At 50.1% G+C, this 24,025-nt stretch overlaps 1 protein-coding gene across 1 annotated transcript; it reads left to right on the plus strand.

The window, feature by feature from the left end:
* Positions 1-559: 559 nt before the first annotated feature.
* On the plus strand, positions 560-23,814 carry LOC114595491 (short transient receptor potential channel 2-like). Its single transcript, XM_077926858.1, has 12 exons — positions 560-2,543; positions 3,672-3,884; positions 6,439-6,603; positions 7,261-7,435; positions 10,007-10,207; positions 11,866-12,028; positions 13,116-13,208; positions 15,533-15,725; positions 17,527-17,654; positions 18,705-18,774; positions 20,976-21,108; positions 22,111-23,814. Exons 1-12 carry the CDS (start codon positions 1,932-1,934, stop codon positions 22,560-22,562), a joined length of 2,598 nt encoding a protein of 865 aa, XP_077782984.1. The 5' UTR covers positions 560-1,931; the 3' UTR covers positions 22,563-23,814.
* Positions 23,815-24,025: the final 211 nt, after the last annotated feature.

The following is a 24,025-nucleotide window of genomic DNA, read 5'->3' on the forward strand; positions in this document are numbered from 1 at the left end:
CGGGCGCAGCCAAGAGGGGAAGTGGAAATGGCAAGCAGAAAGCGAGGGACTTAATTACAGAAGAGGTAATGAGCTGGGGCTCTGGGGAGGCAGGGAAACCACCTGGGCCGGGTTGGTTCTTTCCATCGCCTTTTGTGACGCGGGCAATTGCAGCAAATAAACACGGACCCCTTAAGGCATTTTGCCAACCGGGTGCCGATGACACCTGGCTGGCAGGGTGGACATCTGTCCAGAAAAGGTTTGTTCTAAGTGCCATCTGGTGGGAGCCTGATATCTGCAGCACTGCTGGCCACAGAGCCAAAAAGGTCTGACTCAAGATCCAGATGTCAGCATCAGTTTCCCTCGCTGTGAAATCTCCAACCATCTGCTCTGCTCTCCACCCCCTTCCCCACGTTTCCGTCCCTTCTGAGAGCAGTGTTACGATTTTTCATTTCACTTTTAATTTGTATGCTACCGCGGGTGGCGCTGTGGGTTAAACCACAGAGCCTAGGGCTTGCTGATCAGAAGGTTGGCGGTTCAGATCCCTGCGACGGAGTGAGCTCCCGTTGCTCGGTCCCTGCTCCTGCCAACCTAGCGGTTCGAAAGCACGTCAGAGTGCAAGTAGATAAATAGGTACCACTCCGGCGGGAAGGTAAACGGCGTTTCCGTGCGCTGCTCTGGTTTGCCAGAAGTGGCTTAGTCATGCTGGCCACATTGCCCGGAAGCTGTACGCTGGCTCCCTCGGCCAATAAAGCAAGATGAGCGGTGCAAGCCGAGAGTTGGCCATGAATGGACCTAATGGTCAGGGGTCCCTTTACCTTTACCTAAAGGTGCAGCATGGGCTAGACCACCTCCTTTTTTCCTTGTTTCCTGGGTCAGGACACCCCTCACCCCTCACCCAGCCCCCTGCTCCTGCCTTCATCCCTCAGCCCCTCTGCTTCCAGGCCTGCTCCTTCCCAGTGTTATGAGAATTATAAGGTCTAAGATATAAAATAAATGTACCAGGTAAATACATACACAAATATATAAACCACATGTCTGAATCAGTACAGGAAAAGTCCTGAAACCATTTTGTCTCTCCCAAATTGACTTCAAATGTTTCTCTGCAAGGAGAAAGGAAATGGGAAAACCTCCCCATTGTCTCTTTGCTCATAAATCCTGTCTTAAGGGCGTATCTGTGTATGAATAGGGTGAGCCTGTGACCTGGGTTCAGGAACTGAGTATTTATCATCACAAAGGAATCGCCAGACTGCCCCAAATAATGCAATCAGTGCTCATTCTCAGGTAACCTGGCAGACAGGTTTTCTGCTGTAGACCGCCTCTTCTGTGAGGTATGTATGATGTATTGGGGGGTGGTAGTCTTGAGCTAAAAATCTTTCACTATTCAGTAGAGTGTTGACTATAAAGATGACTGTATTACCAAGAATGTTATTTTTGTTTCAATCGATTCCAGTGATTGGCAAGACAGTTTGTTTCAATGCATGGCAAAAATATATTTCTTAATATATTTGGCAAGGGGAAAAACCGAGAATAAAAAATGTAATATTGATAGATGCAAAAGAAAGAGGAGGTTTTTCCCTGTCTTTGTTGGTTGAAGGAATAGATAACATTAGAGAATTCACATATTCTATATATTTAAAGAAGATGAAATAAACGAGCAAATTAAGTTAATTTGGATATGCAGAAGATATTAAAAGTAAATTTAAGAAACCGCAGAAAGAGGGTGAAGGAAGTTAAGTTTTGAAATGTCAAAATGTTTGTAAAATTAGTGAAATGTATAAAATTAGTGAAATGTATACACTTGAAAAGTATAAATAAATAAATGGGAAAAAAGAGATTGACCGTTGTTGTCTTTCCATCTACCCCCTTAGCAACCCGATTGGAAAGAAATTGTGAACAAGAAGTTGAAGTTCCCGGAAGGCCTCCTCAACGCCATCCAAGACGGGCAGCTGATGAAGGTCCAGCAGCTGCTGCAGGTGAGCGACGGGATCCTGAGGCAGCTGGATGAGGCCGAGGACCGGGCGTGGCGAGAGGCTCTCAACCTGGCCATCCGCACGGGCGGCGAGGAGATCACCAAGAGTCTGCTGCGCATTGTCAAGTTTGACTTCCGCCAGATCCACGAGGCCTTGCTGGTTGCCGTGGATACCAACCAGCCCACCGTGGTCAAGCTGCTGCTGGACCGCCTGGACCAGGAGAAAGGCCGCAAGATGGACATCAAGTCCTTCTCCTCAGCCTTGTTTGACAACTCCATCGACAACTCCCGCTTCGCCCCAGGCGTGACGCCCCTCACCTTGGCTTGCGAGAAGGACCTCTACGAAATCGTGGACATGCTGATGAAGAAGGGCCACGCCATCCCGGGGCCGCACAAGGTCTCATGCTCCTGCCTGGAGTGCTCCAACGGCCGCAAGTTTGACCTGCTCAAATTCTCGCTTTCTCGCATCAACACTTACAAGGGCATCGCCAGCCGGGCACACCTCTCCATCGCCAGCGAAGACGCCATGTTCACGGCCTTCAAGCTCAGCCGAGAGCTCAAGCGCCTCTCCAAGAAGGAGCCCGAATTCAAGGTTTGTCTCTGGCCGCACCCACCATGTAGGTGTCAGGGAGTGGACTGAGGAGGAATGCTGGGAGTCTCCCCCCCTGAACCTTCCCAAGGGCAGGAGGAAAGTATTGATTTAGAACAGCGGTTTGCAGAGGGGCATAGTACAGAGGGGGAAAGCTGGGAAATACTGGGTGAGGAACAGCTAGAAGAGGAAACACCAGGAGAGAGACAGCTGGCACATTCAGTGTCCTTGGATGGCATTCCTGACCCCCCTTTGCCCACGACTAGACGGGCTTTGAGAGTGATAGAACAGAGAGTGCAGTGGCAACAAGCTCAGAGTACCCAATGTTGGAGTGATCTAGATTAATGTGGACTGAGGGGGTAAACCTTTTACTGGGAGCAACGCCATTTCTAGAGAGATATGCCTTCCTTTGTCACTTGCTGTGATTATTAAATACCGTAGATTCTGGCGTATAAGACGACTTTTTTACCCTGGAAAATCCTCTAAAAAGTCGGGGGTCGTCTTATATGCCGGGTATGGGTTCGCTGGGCAGCGGCAGCGGACGGTGGGCTCCACGCCGGGAGGAAACCGTCCAGCGAAGCTGGCTTAGCATTGCATAAGACTGGGCATATAAGTCGACCCCCCCAATTGGCAGCTGCCAATCCGGGGGGTCGTTTTATACACCCAGTCACCTAATACGCCGGAATCTACGGTAAATTGTTAAGAATGCTGTTTTCGTTTGATCTGCTTATTTACTGCCACCGAGACAGGGATCTGATTCCCCAAAGCCTGACAGTAGGTCAAGGTGGGTAACATCTACGGCCCTCCAGGTACTGGTGGACCACAACTCCCATCATCCCTGAACATTGGCCATGTGGGCTGGGAGTCCAACAACATCCGGAAGGCCACCGGTTGTTCCTCAGCCCTGACACTGACATTGCATTTTAATTCCACAATATTCACATCACAAGCCTAATTCTTTTTAGAGGAAGGAGTTAGGGTTTGGGAGTCCATGTAGACCATGCTATGCATCTGGGCAATTCAGATTCTGCACACAGAAAAGCCGTTCTCTTCAGAATTGGGCTGGGCCCTTGTGCTGCCCTTCTGAGCCAGACCCTTCCTTCCTTGACCCTGCCTTGTCCTCCCGTCCAGCCCGAGTACCTGGCCCTGGAGCAGCTGTGCCAGGAGTTTGCCTTTGAGCTGCTGGGAATGTGCCGCAACCAGAGCGAGGTGACGGCCGTCTTGAATGACGTGGTGGATTCCTCGAATGACGAGGAAGAGGAGGACCTCGATGACCAGGCCTTTGAGGAGGGGATCCCCAACTTGGCAAGGCTTCGCCTGGCTGTCAACTACAACCAGAAACGGGTGAGCTTGTCAGAGCAACATGGTCTGGGGGCAGATGGGAGCAGTGCCGGATTTAAGGCAGTGTGGGCCGTTCTCCTGCATAGGGCGCTGAGCCAAGGGGGTACAAAACTATGGCGTAGCACACTTGAGAGTATGCGCAGAATGGAGGGGGGCGAGGGTGCCGAATTTTGTCCTCAGGGCACCATATTACCAAAGTCTGCTGCTGGTGGAAGGAAGGTCTTGCGGTGGGCAGCGGGTCTCACATACTGCCAGCCACAATGGCCAGCAGCATTTTCCGTTGTCAAAGATGTTGTGGCACTTGCGTTCTGGTTGTGGACTTCCCTTGGGGGGCACCTGGTTGGCCACTGTGAGACTGGATGCGCCATTGGCCTGATCCAGGAGGAGTTGCTGAAATGTGAGAAATCAGGTTTGAGAGAGCTGTTGCTTGTAATCTTCTCATGGTTTCCTAGCCTCAGCTGGTTGGCCACAGTGGAGAAGTCTTTAGAAACCGCCCCAAGCACCTTTAAGACCCCAGTATATCTGGCTGTCTTGCCTTTCATAAACCAACAACCTTATTCAAAAGTCCATCCTGCCTCTTGTGTTGGTGTCCATCTCATGCTTATACTGGCCATATACAGTGGTACAGTGGTGCCCCGCAAGACGAACACCTCGCAAGACGGAAAACCCGCTAGACGAAAGGGTTTTCCGTTTCGGAGGAGCTTCGCAAAACGAATTTCCCTATGGGCGTGCTTCGCAAGATGAAAACGTCTTGCGAGTCTCGCCATTCCCCCCCCCCCCGCTTTTTCCCCCTTTTCAAAGGTGCTAAGCCGTTAATAGCCTTTTAACAGCTTAGCCGCTAAGCCTTTAATAGCCGCTAAATCGCTAATAGCGCTAATCCGCTTAGCCGCTAATGGGGTTGCTTCGCAAGACAAAAAAACCGCTAGACGGCGAGAATCGCGGAACGGATTCTTTTCGTCTTGTGAGGCACCACTGTACCTACGTTTACGAACTTAATCCATTCTGGAAGTCCGTTCTTAAACTGATACCATTCTTAAACTGAGGCACGCTTTCCCTAATGGGGCCTCGCACTGCAGGTGCCCTTCCACCGTTCGGATTCCGTTCTTAGACCGAGGTAAAATTTGCAAACTGGGACCCTACTTCCGGTTTTGCGGAGTTTGTAAACCGAATTGTTCGTAAACACGGCTGTTCTTAAGCTGAGGTACCACTGTAAACCATTAAGCGTTTTTCAGAGCCATTCTTAATGAGACCCTAAACAGCAATGGAAAAGCTGAGGAAGCGTAGATCCCTTTTTCAGCCGTGGGCTGGTCCACCGTCCCTCAGACCATGGGGGGGGGCCTGGACTATATTTTGGGGGGAGGAAAATGAACGAATTCCTATGCCCCTCAAATAACCCAGAGATGCATTTTAAATAAAAGCACACATTCTACTCATGTAAAAACATGTTGATTCCCGGACGATCCGCAGGCCGGACTGAGAAGGCGATTGGGCCTTAGGTTGCCTACCCCTGGCTTTGAACCAGGAGAGACCTTTTCATCTTATTTCTGTCATGATTTCTACTCAACATTGATCCAGAGCAGAACTCCAATGTATAGTTAGCAGAGTAAAAACTTAAACACGTTGCAGGATTCCCAAAAAATAGACCAGAGGCAAATGTATTTCATCCAGCAGAGCTTTACTGCTACTGAAGGCAGATGAGCATAATGGTCCCAAATTCAATACATTCAGGAGTGGCACTGTCCATAAGAAATCCAGTTGCAGCAGACTTAACTGAAACTTACCACAACTTATAATAAGATACTAAAATTTAACACTAAGCATACTGTGTACAGAATAGCACACCGGAAGGAAAAGAGATAGAAAGAGAAAGTGAAACCCAGGCTCCTTCTGGCCTTACTTTTATAGTCAGCATCACCTTCACAGAATAGGTAAGAGAACCAGTTTAAGCCTGCTGTACTCACAGCTTCTCTGAAGGAATAACCCAAACACAATGAACCTTCTGCTTGTTTCTTTCACACAGAGAAGCTGCCAGAACCCTCTTGAATTAATTAGTATAGGCCAGTTCTGCAGAACTGGCAAAAATTACAGGCAGACTACGAGAGAAAAGGCAACAGTGACTTTGAAAAAGAATGGGAACCATTTATATTATATTTGCAGAAACAAAGAAAGTCTATAGACTTGATGGCAGGATTTAAATAAACATTCACATCATTAGTATTAGAAAATGTGCAGAAGATAGAGAAACAATATGGTGCACTTATTTTCATCTTTATGTTTTTAGGTTAGATGTTATTGTATAAATATGTTATTAGTAATTTTTCTTTTAGGAGGGAGCAAAGTGGGTGAAACAAACCAGAAGCGGAAATTGGGGGGAGCCCAGGAGGGGAGGGAGGAAGGAATGCATAGAAAATGTCATGGATATGAGATGTGTGTAATGAATGAAAAAGGAAACTGAATAATAAAAAAAAAGAATTAATTAGAATAGGAAAGATCTCTGCACATCAGATCAATACTTTCTGCAGTAAGTAATGCAAACTGACAATTCCCCTCCCCGCAGTTTGTCGCCCACCCCATCTGCCAGCAAGTGCTGTCGTCCATCTGGTGCGGGAGCCTGCAGAGCTGGAGGGGCAGCACCAATCTCTGGAAGGTCTTCGTCTCCTGCTCCATCTTCATGGGGATGCCGTTCCTGTGCCTTGTCTACTACGTGGCCCCCAAATCCAAGGTGAGGGGGTCGTGGCCGGGCTCCTTTCTCGGCCTCCACAACAGACAGATCAGCTTTATTATTTATACCCCGCCCATCTGGCTATAGGGACGCGGGTGGCGCTGTGGGTTAAAGCCTCAGCGCCTAGGACTTGCCGATCGAAAGGTTGGCGGTTCGAATCCCCGTGGCGGGGTGCGCTCCCGCTGCTCGGTCCCAGCGCCTGCCAACCTAGCAGCTCGAAAGCACATCAAAGTGCAAGTAGATAAATAGGGACCGCTTACTGGCGGGAAGGTAAACGGCGTTTCCGTGTGCTGCGCTGGCTCGCCAGATGAAGCTTTGTCACGCTGGTCACGTGACCCGGAAGTGTCTTCGGACAGCGCTGGCCCTCGGCCTCTTGAGTGAGATGAGCGCACAACCCTAGAGTCTGTCAAGACTGGCCCGTACGGGCAGGGGTACCTTTACCTTTACATCTGGCTAGGTTTCCCCAGCCAATCTGGGCGGCTTCCAACAAAGGATTAAAATACATTAAAATTAAAAATGTATTAAAATTTAGACTACAATTCCCAAAATACCTAGGGGCAGCTGGTTTTGGGGGGTCTGATGTACGACCGTGGTGTGTGTGCCCCCTCTTTAAAACACTCTGTGCAACTCACTGTGTGTGATCTCATTCCTCCTCAGTTTGGCAAAATGCTGAAGATCCCCGTGATCAAGTTCCTTCTGCATTCGGCCTCGTATGTCTGGTTCCTGGTCTTCCTGCTGGCAGAGTCCCTGGTGCTGGAGCACAACAGCAAGACCTTTTCGGGGCGGAACCAGGACATGTGGGAGACGTCGCTGCACATGATATGGGTGGCAGGTCTGTGTGGCCCAGGTCAGACAGGCAGGGGAGGGCAAGGATGTGGGCAGGAGATAATTCTCCACTACCACCTTGAGGGCAACCCAGTGTTAGAATTCCTGCTCCATGATTGCAGTCATGGGATTGATGTCTATCACATCTCTGTATATGTTTTGACTCCACAGAGTGGGAAGTGACAGAGACAGGATGTTTGTGTTACTGTGTTCCGTGAAGTGGGACCATTGTCCTTTGTCTCTTTGCTGTCCGATGCTGGAGAGAGAGGGAGCCATGTTGCAGTGCTCCGTGTGGGTTTAGATGTAAATAAAGTAGATTAGCCAAAATGCTGAGTTGCCGAGCTCTGTGGATTCCTAAGTATGCCAATGTCTGTTGGCATTGGTCGCTGTGATGTTCGGGCTAAAGAAAGCTTTTGAAGCTCCCAAACCATCGACCAGGAGGGAGGGAACATGCCAGTTGGGCATGTGTCTCTGCCAGGGTCCTACTCGAGTGTAGGATAAGCTCCTGACACCCGGATCCCTCAGTCCCACACTCTGTGGGCTATTATGTGTTGTCTGGGTAAAGATCTCTGCTTAAAAGAGTGGTATAGTGGTTAAGAGCGGTAGACTCATAATCTGGTGAACCGGGTTCGCATCTCCGCTCCTCCACATGCAGCTGCTGGGTGACCTTGGGCCAGTCACACTTCTCTGAAGTCTCTCAGCCCCACGAACCTCACAGAGTGTTTGTTGTGGGGGAGGAAGGGAAAGGAGAATGTGAGCCGCTTTGAGACTCCTGAAGGGGAGTAAAAGGCGGGATATCAAATCCAAACTCCTCCTCCTCCTCCTCTTCTTCTTCTTGTAAAAGGAAAGCGTTCAGCACAGTGGCGTAGCGTGGGTTGTCAGCACCTGGGGCAAGGCAAGTAATTTGCGCCCCCTAACCCGTGGATTTGTGCCCCCTAACCTGTGGATTTGCCCTAACCCCAGATGTTGCGCCCGGTGCGGCCGGCCCCCCCTGCACCCCCCACGCTACGCCACTGGTTCAGCAGGCACTGAAAAAAAACATAGAAATGGCACCTGCCTGATGTGTGTCGGGTTCAAGTTGCAGAGAATAGGTTACCACACTAAAGACCCAATTCCTGTATGCCAGGGATGTCCAACTCCCAAGAGACTGCAATTTACTCCCAGAATAAAAAACTTGTAGGGGGCGGGGGCGCCAAGGTTATTTTGCTTTTTTTAGGTGGGGCTAGGCCATAAATCGCACACCAAAAAATAAAGCATGCAGCGATAACTCCATTTTCCGTTTTTTCAATCGTCTGCAAATGAAGGACAGAGCGAGGGGGCGGGGGCGGATGTTCTCTCTCCCCTGCCCCCCACAGAGGAAAATGAGCCTGCGATTAACTGCTATCACCCAGGTATCAACCTGTTGATCACGGTCGACTGGTTGGACATCCCTGCCTTATGCCCTACAGAACAGACCAGCTGATGAATATTGTTTTAAAGGCCACACTTTAACAAGCTACAGTTTATAGGCCAACAAAAAATAATGGTGGCTTCACATCGTGGTTTGCTGCCAGGAAACAAGTAATGGATTGGGGTGGGTTCCCACATTCAGAGCTGGGTATTCCCATTCAGACAAACCATTGTTAGTCTGAAGAAACCGTGACCTTAGCCTTATGGGCAAACAGAGACAAAGAGGGTAAGCTTAAGTGGAGAAAAAGAGATTGAGAGGAGGCATCAGAGGTTGACAGATTTTCTGCCCCTGGCAGTGGCGTAGTGTGGGGGGTGCAGGGGGGGCCGGCCGCACCGGGCACAACATCTGGGGGTTAGGGTTAGGGGGCACAAATCCACGGGTTAGGGGGCGCAAATCCACGGGTTAGGGGGTGCAAATTACTTGCCTTGTCCCAGGTGCTGACAACCCACGCTACGCCACTGGCCCCTGGCAGTAGTCTCAGCTGGTTGATGGAGTTCTGGCCAAGTCAGGGACACCAGCTCACATACCACTGGGACCACTTCCAGGTTCAAGAAACAGAGTCAGGTCAGGTTCCAGCAGGGCAAAGTCAGTCCAAGCAGAGTGTTGTCCCAAATAAGCAATATCAGGCAAGGCGGAGGTCAAAACCAAAAAGGCAAAGAAGCAAGGTAGGTTGCCCTCTGGATAGTTTTCAGGGGAGCCTAGGCTGGAAGTCGGACAAGGCAGGCTTGAATGTTGCTTCAGCAGCTGGACAACCCAGGTGGAGCCTCAAAGAGGACGGCAGCTTCCTCTGAGCAGCCATCCCTTATGGGCAAAGCCTCTGAAAAAGACACAGCCTGTTTTAGGAGCTCTTGAGGCTGGGTCTCCACTATGGTCTCCTCTTCAGGCCAGGGAGGGGCTGGCATCACAGACCACCAGATGCTGCAACTTCTGAGGAGCCCGAGATGTCAAAAGACTAGCTCACAGGATACACACTCCTCCTCGCGGCCCGAGATGTCCCCTGAACCCATGGCCTCTTCCCCCAAGGATGGGGATCCAGAGCCCTGGGCCACGGCAAGGACCAGCCAAGGTTGCCCCTCCTCCAGCTGTGCCCAGTGGTGGGTTTTGATCCCCTGTGCTTTCCTCCTCCAGGTTTCTTCTGGTTTGAGTGCAAAGAGGTTTGGATCGAGGGCTTCCGCAGCTACCTCTTGGACTGGTGGAACTTCCTGGACATCGTCATGCTCAGCATGTACCTGGCCTCCTTTGTCCTCAGGCTCCTCATATTCTTCCAGGGCCGTGTTTTCTGCCTGGATAACAAGGAGTCTGCAGAATGCCGTTACTACACGAAAGCGGGTGAGCACCTCCCACAAGCTGGGATCTCTTTTCTTCTTCTGCGTTGGGCACTAACTCCATAGGTGCATCGGCTTGTGAGTTCGATAGAACATTAATTAATAAATAATACCTGGCTTTCTCTCTGACATGGTGCTGGAGGCAGGGAGGCGCTGAGTGCAAAAGCACCTCGCCTGTTGGTAACCCTCCAACGCTGCCAGCGGTTCTTCTGTTCATTAAGAATTTAATTAGGATTAATGTACAGACACCTGCGGGATGCGGTAATGTGGGATGCGGGTGGCGCTGTGGGTTAAAGCCTCAGCGCCTAGGACTTGCCGATCGAAAGGTCGGCGGTTCGAATCCCCGCGGCGGGGTGCGCTCCCGTCGTTCGGTCCCAGCGCCTGCCAACCTAGCAGTTCGAAAGCACCTTCGGGTGCAAGTAGATAAATAGGGACCGCTTACCAGCGGGAAGGTAAACGGCGTTCCGTGTGCTGCGCTGGCTCACCAGATGCAGCTTGTCACGCTGGCCACGTGACCCGGAAGTGTCTTCGGACAGCGCTGGCCCTCGGCCTCTTAAGTGAGATGGGCGCACAACCCCAGAGTCTGTCAAGACTGGCCCGTATGGGCAGGGGTACCTTTACCTTTACCTTACAGACACCTGCTGGTAATGATGGGATAAGATCAAAAACTGCCGAATTGAAAAGCTACAAGGCTGTACAGATTTAAATCGGAAAGAAGACTTTATTCGATCTAAAGGATGGTATGTGTGTGGGGGGGAGCCAATGGCTTTATTAATGACTTGGCAACCCCCTGAGAATACTACTACTAATAATAATTCATACAGCAAGTGAAGATGAAGGGAGTCAGGAGTATAGATATGGATTGCAATGACAAATGGAACTGTGTGAGGAAAATATGATAAAATAATAATCTTAGGCATAAAGGATCAATTTATTAAAACTAATACAGTGGTACCTCGGGTTACAGACACTTCAGGTTACAGACTCCGCTAACCCAGAAATAGTACCTTGGGTTAAGAACTTTGCTTCAGGATGAGAACAGGAATTGTGCGGCGGCAGCGGGAGGCCCCATTAGCTAAAGTGGTGCTTCAGGTTAAGAACAGTTTCAGGTTAAGAAAGGACCTCCAGAACGAATTAAGTTCTTAACCCGAGGTACCACTGTACCTCACACAGGAAGAAGAAAGGAGAACTTCACTAGCGAACTTATAAAATATTAAATGTCTTAACACAAATTGAAGTCAAATCATTGTAGCTGTGGTATGACGGATTTTATCAAGACTGGATTGTAATTGGACTAAGCAATAGTTTGGAAGCAGAATTAAAGGGAATTAGTAGACCTTGAAGCCTGAGGGGCCACGTAAATTTTATAATTGGCTATGTGGTTGATTTGTATTTGAATTGGCATTGTAATTTGGTTAATTGAAAATGAATAAAAATTATTTACTATAATAATGGACTGGGGCTGATGGGAGTTCAGAATGTCTGGAGGGTCCCAGCTTGCGGAAGACAGACTTTGGAGTGTAAAGGCTTCAGACATGGGTACAGGGCTGTGACCAACATAAACCTTGCCCCATGGAGAAGCTGTCTTGCATAATGTGCGCCACACACCCAGCACAGATGCCCCTTGCTTCTCTCTGACCCTTCCTCCCCTTTCTGACCCAGACCGTCAGGAGTGGCACACTGAAGACCCCCAGTTCATCGCTGAGGCGCTGTTTGCCGTGACCAGCATGCTGAGCTTCACCCGCCTGGCTTCCATCTTGCCCGCCCACGAAACCTTGGGGACCCTGCAGATCTCCATTGGCAAGATGATTGACGACATGATCAGGTTTTTTGGGGGGATGGGGTGGGGGAATCAGGCTCTTTCCCTGCCATCATCCTTGTTGGCTCTGCAGTGCGCTGAGCCTTCTCTCCCTCTCAGTGAATCCCATGTCTCCCAAGTCTCTGGGGCATCACCTCGGCCCCTGAATGCAGTCCCGATATAGGACATGACTAGTTTGAAGCAGAGACCTGTTTTGGCAAGGAGACCAGAGTAGCAAACTCAAGCCCAGCTGGCAGGAATGGGGCAGCAGCCTGTGTCTGTGTCATGAGATAGTTGTCCTGAATGACTCAGATGACCCCAAATATATGGAAGACCACCTCTTTCCCTACCATTAAGAAGGGCAGAGAGGCCACTCTTGGTAGTTCCACTGCCCTCTGAGGTTTGGCAGCCTGGGAGAGGGCTTTATCTGGGGCAGACTCTACCCCAGGGAATTCCTTCCCCCATGGAGGTGTGTCTAGTATCCTCGTTGAATAGCTTCCATCATATGGTAAAGGCACACCTCTTCACCTGGGCCGTGGACACCCGAGATACATATTTTAAACCCACTCTACAGTGGCGCCTCGCAAGACGAAAAGAATCCGTTCCGTGAGTCTCTTCGTCTTGCGGTTTTTTCGTCTTGCGAAGCAAGCCCATTAGCGGCTTACCGGATTAGCGCTATTAGCGGCTTAGTGGGCTTAGCGGATCAGCTGGTAAGCGGCTTAGCGGATCAGCTGATAAGCGGCTTGGCGATCAGCTGTTAAGCGGCTTAGCGGCTTAGCGGATCAGCTGATAAGCGGCTTAGCGATCAGCTGTTAAGCGGCTTAGTGGCTTAGCGGATCAGCTGATAAGCGGCTTAGCGGCTTGGGGGAAAAGGGGGGGGGAGGAAAAAAACCCTGCAGGAACTCGCAAGACATTTTCGTCTTGCGAAGCAAGCCCATAGGAAATTCGTTTTGCGAAGCACCTCCAAAACGGAAAACCCTTTCGTCTAGCGGGTTTTCCGTCTTGCGAGGCATTCGTCTTGCGGGGCACCACTGTATCTTCTTGACTTTGTTTTAGATGGTGTTAAGTCTTTTTATTAGCTTTTTGGGTTCCTTGTGCTTCTTCCCCTCTCCAGGTTCATGTTCATCATGATGATCATCTTGACTGCTTTCTTGTGTGGGATGAACAACATCTACGTCCACTACCAAGAGTCTGCAAAGCTGGGGAGGTACGCCAACCTGCTTGTCCTTTCTACAGAAAGCACAATCAGCTCACACGAAATCAATATACAGTCACACCTTGGAAGTCAAACAACTTAGTTCCCAGACATTTTGGCTCCCGAACGCCGCAAACCCGGAAGTGACTGTTCTGGTTTGCAAACTATTTTTGGAAGCCGAACATTCCTGCAGCTAATCAGAAGCCGCGGTTTGGTTTTCGAATGTTTTGGAAGTCAAATGGACTTCCGGAATGGATTCCATTTGATTTCCACGGTACGACTGTAGTACGGAAAACAAGGTTGGCTGCAGTCCTTCTTTTTTTGGTCTCAGGAGAAAATCCAGAATCAAATGTCAGTGGCACCACCATGTGCAAATCTCAAAACTTTGCCAGAAGCAACTGGTGAATCACCTGTGGGTGATTTTGCGAGAAGGATTCGAGCATGCGCTGGAACTTTAGGTTTGCAGAATTAAAAATGAATTCAGGAGCTCTGTTGTTCTAGCACAACAAATTCACAGTCTGGAATGTGATAGCAGAATGCATTGAATCATGTGGGATGAATGAATGATTAACAGGAAGACCTGTAAGCACCCCACAAGCAAATCGAGATCCTCATTCTCCTATAAGCATACCGTAATCAACAAATAAAAAGGAACGCTCAGCAACGACTGGATATAATCAAACTTCCGCACAGTGGCGTAGCGTGGGGGGTGCCAGGGGTGCCGGCCGCACCGGGCGCAACATCTGGGGGGGGGCGCGAGTCCAGAGGGAAGGGACAAGTTCCTTCCTCCGCCGGGCTCCCCGCCGCCACTGCCAGCCTTGCACCCTAGCGCGCGCCCCCCCCCCCCCGCCGCTGCGGCTGCGCTCCACTCACTGCTCGCAGGAGGAGCAGCCGCTGCAGCAGCGCCAACGCTGCCACCGACGCCTGGCCGGGCACGGGCAGCCTCCGCACCCCGCCGCCGCCGCCATCCCCTCGGCCCAGCCACAGGCGGTGGCTGCTTCTGCCGACTGGGAGGGAGGAGAGCTCCGAGGGGCCTCGCCGCGCCCTGCGCTCCCCCAAACCCTCCGAGAGGAAGCTGGCGGGCGGGCGAGGGTCTCCCGGCGGAAGGGGGCGCTGCTGGCTCCGGCTCTCAGCGCAAGTCTCAGCCACGGGGGGGGGGGGGGACGGGCGAGGACGGAGCGCGGCTGGAAGCCCCCGGACCCAGCCGGGAGGAGGAGAGGCGCTCGCCAAGCCCGGATCTGGAGCGCCTCGGAGCACGGGCTCCACCTACAGCCCAAGGAGAGGAGGGGGCGGGGAGGCGCCTGAGAGGAGGGGGCTTCGGCTGCCTCGGCCCGCGGGGGCTCCGCAAATAATAAATTTAATAAATTCCTGCTGAGCCTTTGGGGGGGGGGTCCTTGGCTCCTTCGCTCGCCCCCAGCCCCAGTGGCGTAGTGTGGGGGGTGCAGGGGGGCCGGCCGCAACATCTGGGGGTGGCGCGCTCGCGTGCTAAAATCCACGGGTTAGGGGGCGCAAATTACTTGCCTTGCCCCGGGTGCTGACAACCCACGCTACGCCACTGCTTCCGCATAAGCTTTGAGCAAGTAGATAAGGATGCACGTTGAATAAATATTGAATAAAGAGGTTTTCTGAATGTTATAAGAAAAAACCTGCTGCTTTTCCTTATGGGGTTCCTGAGAGCCCAATATAGAGTCCTCTTGTAGGTTCTCTATCGGTAGGAGAAAATAACAGAGGCCAACCAGAGAATATTGAGAAGCAAAGCAGCTCGTAAGCCTGGTCTTTATTGATCTGTTGCAACAGGGTGCTCCCCCCACACTCAGGAAAGGAGGAGGAACCCCGAACAAAGGTGTGCCTGCCCTTATACATTTTAAATTCCCTGCCCTGGAGTTCAAGACCACCCCTCCATACATCATACATACATCCCAGAAGGGGTGTAGCCCAAGACCACCCCCCAGATACATCATACCTACATCACAGAAAAGGTGGTCTACAACAGAAATTTGAGTGTTGTTTTTTCCTGTCTGGCAGGTTTTCTGATAATGCCTTATCTGATTGCCTTTCCTGATAGTCTGTCACCCTTTGAAATGGTGATTACTCAGTTCCTGAGGCAATGGGAAGGCTCCCTGAGCCCTTCCCTCCTTGCAGAGAAAACATTTGGTCAGTTTGGGAGTCAAATTGGTTTCAGGTCGGTCTTCCTGAATGTGCTTGGTTGGTACATTTATGAACATTAATTATATATCTAAGACCTTAAAATTACTATCACAATATAAATGCAGTAAACAGGGGTCACCCTCCCCCTGCCCCAGCTGTTTCAGCTTGCTATCCCTTCTCCCCTGCAGCTTCAACGAGACATTCCAGTTCCTCTTCTGGACCATGCTTGGGATGGAAGACCACGATGTGGTGGACATGCCCCGGTTCCTCATGGCACAGCTGGTGGGGAGGGTGCTGTATGGGGTCTTCACCATCGTCATGGTGGTCGTCCTCCTCAACATGCTCATCGCCATGATCACCAACTGCTTCCAGAAAATTGAGGTGAGTGCTGCTGCCAGGGGTGGGAGAGCGGATTGAGAGGTGGCCTTTAAGGTGCGCTGGAACGGGACTGGGGTGTACAAAGAGACAGGCGAATACCCCACTCCATAGGGTATACACACCAGGGACTTGCCACTAGGGTTGTAAGGAGGTTGTGATTTCTCTCCTCTTCTGCATTTGTCAAAATTAGTTCTGTTCCGCTACAGTTCAGCTTCCACTAAACCCTGTGCTATTCATCCTGCTATCTGCTGTGGCTGAAACTTACATTCCTTCATTATTTAATATATTTCAAAGGAAGGGAAGCGTCAGTGCGGTAAATTATTACGCCTGTAACATTTTCAGGCTACTGACAGGTATGTGAACGGCAAGGATTTCCATTTTTGATGGAATTCTCCAAACTTCTCTAATTGCATATCCACCACCAGTCTCCAAATGGATAATGCACAATTGCCCTTTCCTGCTATTAGTCAGACTTGGTATAAGTTAAAGCAAAGGTAAAGGGACTCCTGACCGTTAGGTCCAGTCGTGACTGACTCTGGGGTTGCAGCGCTCATCTCGCTTTATTAGCTGAGGGAGCCGGCGTACAGCTTCCAGGTCATGTGGCCAGCATAACTAAGCCGCTTCTGGCGAACCAGAGCAGCACACAGAAATGCCATTTACCTTCCCGCCAGAGCGGTACCTATCTATCTACCTGCACTTTGACGTGCTTTCAAACTGCTAGGTTGGCAGGAGCAGGGACTGAGCAACGGGAGCTCACCCCGTCGCAGGGATTCAAACCGCCGACCTTCTGATCAGCAAGTCCTAGGCTCTGTGGTTTAGACCACAGCGCCACCTGGTATAAGTTAGGGTTGCCATATTTCAAAAAGTGAAAAATCTGGACACACACAAAAAAACCACACACACAAAAATGAAGTTTTGAGCTATTTTTAAGGAAATACGCCAAAATCTACACTTCCAGCATCGGTTGCCATATGTACGGATTTTCCCAGGCTTTTCAGTGATTTCTACCCGAATCCTCGCTATGTATGCCACCCCTAGTATACATCATCTTCAGCCATTCCTGGACTGGGCCAGCCTAACCATGGTAGTCCTTGCATTGGTGACCTGAAGACTTGCTTACTGAAACACACTTTCCATGGGGCTGCCCCTGTGTTGGGTCCAGACGCTTCAACACGTGCAAATTGCAGCAGCCAGACTGCTTACAGGAGTCGATCGCTGGCAACGTGCTACTCCACTGCTGAGAGAGCCAGGCCGATTGTCAATTTGCTACTGGGCCAGTTTCAAAGTACTTGCGTTAGTTCACAAAGCCCTAAACAACTTGGGCCAAAAATGGCTTTAGACTGATTCAATATTCTCCACTGAGATCACTGCGATCCTCTGATGTGTTTAATGGTTCCTGTAACCCTCTGACATTTGGTTGGCCATCACTTTAGTGCCCTGTGGAACTCCCTGCCAGTAGAGGTTCACCAGAAACCATCCCTGCTATATTTCAGATGTTTTTGGTTTTTGGAAAACTATATACTTTAGGCAGGTCTTTGTAACAGGATTTGTGTGTGTGGAACCAACCAGCATTTATTGATATTGTTAGTTATATTTTTAGGGATACCCTAGCTTCTTCTATTCTCACATTCCTGAGGGCGAGCACTGTCTTGTTTCTTGATAGTTCTAGTGATCTTCTGTAAGGTCCTCTGGGAGACTTTTTGCGGGGCTGAAGAGCAGGGCAAAGATGCTCTAGATAAATAAAGAGCTCCCCTCGTATTTACCGGCGTCTTCCTTGCCGCCTCTTCTCTCCTGTGCTCTTCAGAACGATGCCGACGTGGAGTGGAAGTTTGCCCGCTCCAAGCTCTACTTGTCTTTCTTCAGAGAAGGCTTGACGCTGCCAGTACCCTTCAACATCATCCCGTCACCAAAGTCCATCTTCTACGCCGTCAGGTAATTTGTCCGGCTGCTGCTGAGACCCTTGAGGTGGGGAGACTCTGATAGTTCTGGGTTAAACTTAGCCCTCGGCAGCAGAGGTCTGGCTTACTTTATGGACTGGCATGTTCTATACATGCCCCCTCTCTGCAGAACTTTTGCTTTTATAAGCACAATGCCCCATCGTTCTGCCTGAACACTGAGGTCCAGCGCCGAGGGCCTTCTGGCGGTTCCCTCGCTGCGAGAAGCCAAGTTACAGGGAACCAGGCAGAGGGCCTTCTCGGTGGTGGCGCCAGCCCTGTGGAACGCCCTCCCAACAGATGTCAAAGAAATAAACAGCTACCAGACTTTTAGAAGACATCTGAAGGCAGCCCTGTTTAGGGAAGCTTTTAATGTTTAATAGACTATTGTATTTTAATATTCTGTTGAAAGCCGCCCAGAGTGGCTGGGGAAACCCAGTTAGATGGGCAGGGTATAAATAATAAATGATGATGATGATGATGATTCTGCATTTGCCGGGACCCAGTCCTTGAATGTGACAGCCCATAATAGCAGGGCACCATCATTGCATTATTTTTGGAACCCACCCCAAACTTATTTTTCCCTAGGCAAGCCTATTCAGTCATCTTATTTTAAAATGAACTTTTATTATGTGTAATGCTTTCAAGATCCTATGCCCTTTTAAAATGTGTTTTTTGGGGGGGGGCATATCGGGTTACTGTTTTTATTTTTATTAGGTATTTTGTGGTTTTGTATCTTGATTTTATTCTGTCATCCAACCTAAGACCCCCAGGCATAGGGAGGTATATAAATTCAATAAATCAATAAAATCAATAAAAAAGATTTCTGATTTTGTTTATATTTTGATGCTGAGTATGTTTTCAATCCTGGCTGCTATTGAAATATCTTGATGAATAGTTTCTCTTTTGCAAAACAGGATATATTTCCCCCCCAAATAAACAGTATGTAAATTTTGTTAATTTATTATTATTAATAATAATAAACATTACAGTCAGCCTTGTTCACGGGCCTCTCGGCTCACCTCTTTCTTTCCCCATCTTCTCCCAGGGGCCTCTTCCGCTTCCTGTGCTGTTACAAACCAAAGCGCCAGCAGAAATACCCCCCCATCTCAACCATTGTAAGTTCCCTTTGGGGCTGTTTCAAGGGGGTGTTCCTTGCACTGAGGACTCTGCTTGCAGTGGGCTGCCGCGCTCCCTTCCTCAACTTTTGGGGAGATTGGGGGAGACATGCAATCCTTCTGCTCACTCCCCGCCCCACAAGTGCCTCTTGGCAGTAGCAGTTGAGAGCGTGGGGTGGGGGTCCTGCATCCCTGATGTTGTAAACAAAATCTGCCCTTTTCCCTTATGGGGTATCCAAGAGCCCATATAGAGTCCTTACGTGGGTTCCCTATTGGTAGGAGAAAATAACAGAGGCCAACCAGAGAATATTGAGAAGCAAAGCAGCTAGTAAGCCTGATCTTTATTGATCTGTTGCAACGGGGTGCTCCCCTCACACACACAGGAGGGAGGAGGAACCCAGAACAATGGCGCCCAAGGCCTTATAAAGACTTTTGAAATTGCCACCCTGTAGATCAAGACCACCCCCAGAAACATCATACATACATCATAGAAGGCATGTAACCCAAGACCACCCCCCACAAACATCATACCTACATCAGAGAAAGGGCGGTCTACAACAGAAATCTGAGTGCGTTGTTTATCTCCTGTCTGCCAGGTTATCTGATAATGCCTTATCTGATTGCCTTTCCTGGTAGTCTGCCCATTCCTTTGAAATGGCGATTACCCAATTCCTGAGACAATGGGAAGGTTTTTTTCCACCTCCTCCCTCTTTGCAGAAAAACATTTGGTCAGCTTGGAAGTCAAAATGGTTTCAGGTCGGTCTTCCTGTGCTGATCTATGTATGCACTTGGTTGGTACATTTATGAACATTTATTATATATATATAAAGGTAAAGGGACCCCTGACCATTAGGTCCAGTCGTGGCCAACTCTGGGGTTGCGGCCCTCATCTCGCTTTATTGGCCGAGGGAGCCGGCGTGCAGCTTCCGGGTCATATATATATATAAGACCTTAAATTTTATTACTACACTGATGACATCACAGGCCCTCTTGAACTGACAGCAATGGACCTTGGGTTAGGGTGGCTAACCTGACCTCCCAGCGGTGGACTCACCTCCCCACTCTGTGTGTGTGTGTGGGGGGGGAGGCTCCTGCTGGTGAGCTTGCACAGGAATGAGCTCCCCATTGCCTTGCCCCTTCCACTCTCCCTCCCAGTATACAGCAGCAACTCTATTGCCAGGAGGTCAGGTCTGTACCTCCCCCTGACTCCTCCACGCACTACCTTTTGGACCCCTTTTCCTCCATTCAGTGACATTTATAAAAGACTGTTGCATCAATTAAAAAGCAGTTAGGTCAAGTGCTTCTGTGCTGCACCAACAAGCCTGTGCACTCCTGGTGCCATAATTGTTGGAATGCATCCAAGGAAATGGGAGCAATTGGCAGGCCCCCCGCTGGCTCCAGCCCACCGGCCAGTAGCCGGGCGATCTCCAGTCCTTGGATCAGTGTGTAACTGCGACTTGAGCTTCAGAAACCTTCAGAAGCTGAGCACGCAAGCCAGCAGAGTAAAAGTACTCTTTGCAACAGAAGGGCAGATAGAGGCTGTGTGAAGCGTATTTACAGGCATTTTATTCAGCATCAGGACAAAGTGAAAAACATGTCTTCTCCCCCTTTGTGTCCAAGCAAGCAGCATAAGCAAAAGCTATGCACAAACGGAAGTTCCCAGCAAGCTGTGCTGGAATGTAAACAGACATGTGACATACAACAAGTCCACACATCTGATAAGGTGGAACGGAATAGCGTAACATCCTCCCCCTTTCCGTGTAACGTGCATCACCTGTGGTTCAACCCAATTGCAGCCGCTGTATATAAACCTCAAGTTGTTCTTCGTTAACAACCTTAGACAACAGATCTGCAGGAATTTCGTTTCCTGGCATGCAGGACACCTGAATGAGTCCTTTCTGAATACATTCTCTTGCACGATGTAACTTAATCTGCAAGTATTTGGTTATAATGTCCTGCCGTCTTCTGCTTTTCAAATAATTGCATCTGTTTGCTTTTCAACTAATTATTTCAGAGGCTATGCCTCTCTGGACCATGCCTCTCTGAAGCATGTGCAGAGTGCTTTGCAGCCACAACCGCCTGCCTCCTAGCCTCCAGATGCAGGCCTCCCCCAGGGGCCCTTCTGGGAGGTGTGACCCCCCTCCTGTCATGTTTTGTTTGGGAACTCTGTCACCCCCTGACTCTGCCCTTCTGCCCCCCAGTCTAACCCCTCCACGGATGAGGGCGGCCAGCGTACGGAGGGCCGCGCTGCCTACCGGCGCCAAGTGCTCAAGGCGCTGGTGCAGCGCTACATCGACACGGCCCGGCGGGAGTTTGAGGAGAGCCGCAGGAAAGGTAAGCAGTGTTGCCTCGGAAGGGGGATCCTGATGGGGTGCCATGTCCAGAAGGGCTTGCCCACCGCCCTCCCTGCCAGACTTCTGCAACCGGGTGTTGGGTTTCTGTTTTGCCACTGTGCAGTGCTTTGGAGTCACAAGACTCTGTTTACATTCCAGAGATTCCAGGCTGTTGGAAGTCTCACGGGAGACGGATGTTGATATTACTGGATCCCTGTTTCTTTGTACCAGTTGCCTCTCTGCTTTCACAGAGAGAGGATGTATATTCTTTTCTGTTGGCATAGTTAGAAATAAAACTCTTAGCAATGTCGCTCATCTTTCTCGTCTTTCTGCTGCTGCTTGGATACTCTGTGTAATGGGAACGTGCCTGGGGCCTCATCAAAGGCTCAGGTCGTTAATCACCGTTGGAGGACTTGACCAGAGGAGTGGCTCGGTCGTGCGCAAGTCTGACACCGGGTGCCCTCAGCTGTCTCAGCCACAGCTCCATCAGCCCCAGCCAGCTCTGATGTAGGTTCTGGGAGTCCAAACCAACTGGCGGGCATTCCCTGCTCCCTTTCTGCTTGGCTCCTGTATCTCTTTCTGTGAGGCCTCTGTCTCTTCCAACCACCATTGCCCCTTATTCAAAGTCAATAAAAGAAGTTTACTCACATCAGTTCACAGTTGGATTCCTAAAGGCAGACTTAGTTACAAATATGTACATGTGGATCTACGCCACATGGGGGAATAATCCCAGTGCTTCTGCTAGCTGAGAGCTGGCAGAGCAGTCCTAGCTAGAAGCTGGTCGAGCGAAGAAGAAGTGAAAAAGAGGGAGGTGTGCTGCATGACTCGTCCTTTTGTTACCTGGACAGGCCCACCTTCTATCACATGCAAAAGGAAGGATGCTCCAGCCAGGAGGAACAGGAAGTTTCCACTGGCTGGACCAAATATTCTCTCGCATGTCTTCTCTAGGAATGTTGTACTTGACTGCCTCTCACGGATCACATCCCACACTTTTTGCCCGCAGATCTGGGGAACCGCCTGACAGAGCTGAACAAGTCTGTGCTGCGCCTCCTCTCCGACATGAAGCAGCTGCGCCACACAGTGGCCGACAACGGCACGGCGGACAACCCCTTGAACGGGACCAGCGTCCTCCACAAGTACATCATGAAGGTGCGCAGCAGCTTCCAGAGCTACGACAATGGAGCAGGCGGCTCTGAGCAGGCAGCCCCCACGGACGCCGCCTTGCCCCAGGATGGGGCCGTTGCCGAAGAGGACGCAACGCCGTTGCCTCAGGAACCCTCTGAGGGACAACAGGCGGAAGCTGAGGAAGGGCCGCCCCAGGTGGAAGCTGAGGAGAGACAGCCTGGGGTGGAGGCTGAGGAGAGGCCGCTGGAGGTGGAAGCTGAGGAGAGGCCACCCCAGGTGGAAGCAGAGGGGGCAATTGAAGAGAACCCTGTAGGAGAGCCAGAGACCTGATCTGCCTTCTCTCCAAAGACAAGGGATCTGTTTCATTCTCAGCTGGGATCCGCTGTAGAGGGTGGCGTTTCCATAGCAGCCTAGGGGGGGAGTCATGCTTGTAGAGTCTGCCCCGTTTCTGACATGTCCAAGGGGCAACGCAGTGTCCTTTCTTAAGCCAACATCCTTTGCCAAGCGAGAGAATGTGTATTTCACTTATCTGGCATGAGGGCTCTTTACTGAGCAGAACCATAGCTGTCAACCTTCCCCGTTTTTTGCGGGAAATTCCCTTATTCCAGCGCCGTTTCCCGCTGCTTCCTGCTGCTATCCCGGATTGTTAGATATCCCATAGACTGTCCCCGGGACAGGTGAGGCTGCTGATCCCTTATTTTCAAATCTGAAAGTTGACAGCTCTGAGCAGAACGGGAAGACTGCAAGAGCTACAGTGGTACCTTAGGTTACTGGTACATACGCTGCAGGTTACAGACTCCGCTAACCCAGAAGTAGTACCTCGGGTTAAGAACTTTGCTTCAGGATGAGAATAGAAATCGTGGTCTGGCGGCGCTGAGGCAGCAGGAGGCCCCACTAGCTAAAGTGGTGCTTCAGGTTAAGAACAGTTTCAGGTTAAGAACGGACCTCCGGAAAGAATTAAGTACTTAACCCGAAGTACCACTGTGCTTTATAAAGCCCCCCAAAAGCCGGACTCCTGCTATTGGCATTTTACCAAACCTTCAACCCACTTTGAATTCTATTCTGCTTAAGATTTGAGGTGGAGGTTAGTAAGATTCCACGAGGCCACAGTAACGGCTGCCCCCAGTATCTGGGGCCCGCCTGGCCTACGAGGTGCAAACATCTGGGTCAAGGTGGTGGTGAAATGGAGGAAGCCTACCCAGATGGGGTTAGAAGCAGCGCAGTGAAGACGGGAAGGGAGGTGGCAGTTGCAAAACACCAGTCCTACTCTGGCAGTCCCTGACTGTCCTCCGCAAGCCAGCAACCGGAGAGTTGGAGAGACGCAGGGCTTTTCCCTCTGATTCCTTGACTGCCACAAAGTGCTTTTAGGCCTCATTGGGGCCAGAATTCCCCCAAGCAGTCACTAAGAGGAGCACCTCCCCCCCAAAAAAATTGTACTACAATAACTGCATGTTTGTGCGCAGATTGTGCAGTGTGTGTGTGTGTATCCAGCTTCTTTACATTAAATTTATTAATCAAGTAAATGGATGTTATTAACAAAACTTAATAAATATGCTATGGGTAATATGCACTCCTGTGGTCTGGTGTTTGTTTAGCTAATATCTTTTTTTATTAATGTGAAATCAAAAGTACAGACAAACAAACAAAAAAGGAAAACATGGGAGTTACAAAACAAGGAGCAGGTACAAAGACTGTATTTTCTAAATAGAGAGCATACAGTGTTGAAAAATAAACGCACATCCTCAAAGTCAAATTTTGCAATTTGATGAGGGATGAAAAGTGAGGTTACAGGG

This window comes from Podarcis muralis, chromosome 4, assembly GCF_964188315.1.
Source record: "Podarcis muralis chromosome 4, rPodMur119.hap1.1, whole genome shotgun sequence".
NCBI classification, from domain to species: domain Eukaryota; kingdom Metazoa; phylum Chordata; class Lepidosauria; order Squamata; family Lacertidae; genus Podarcis; species Podarcis muralis.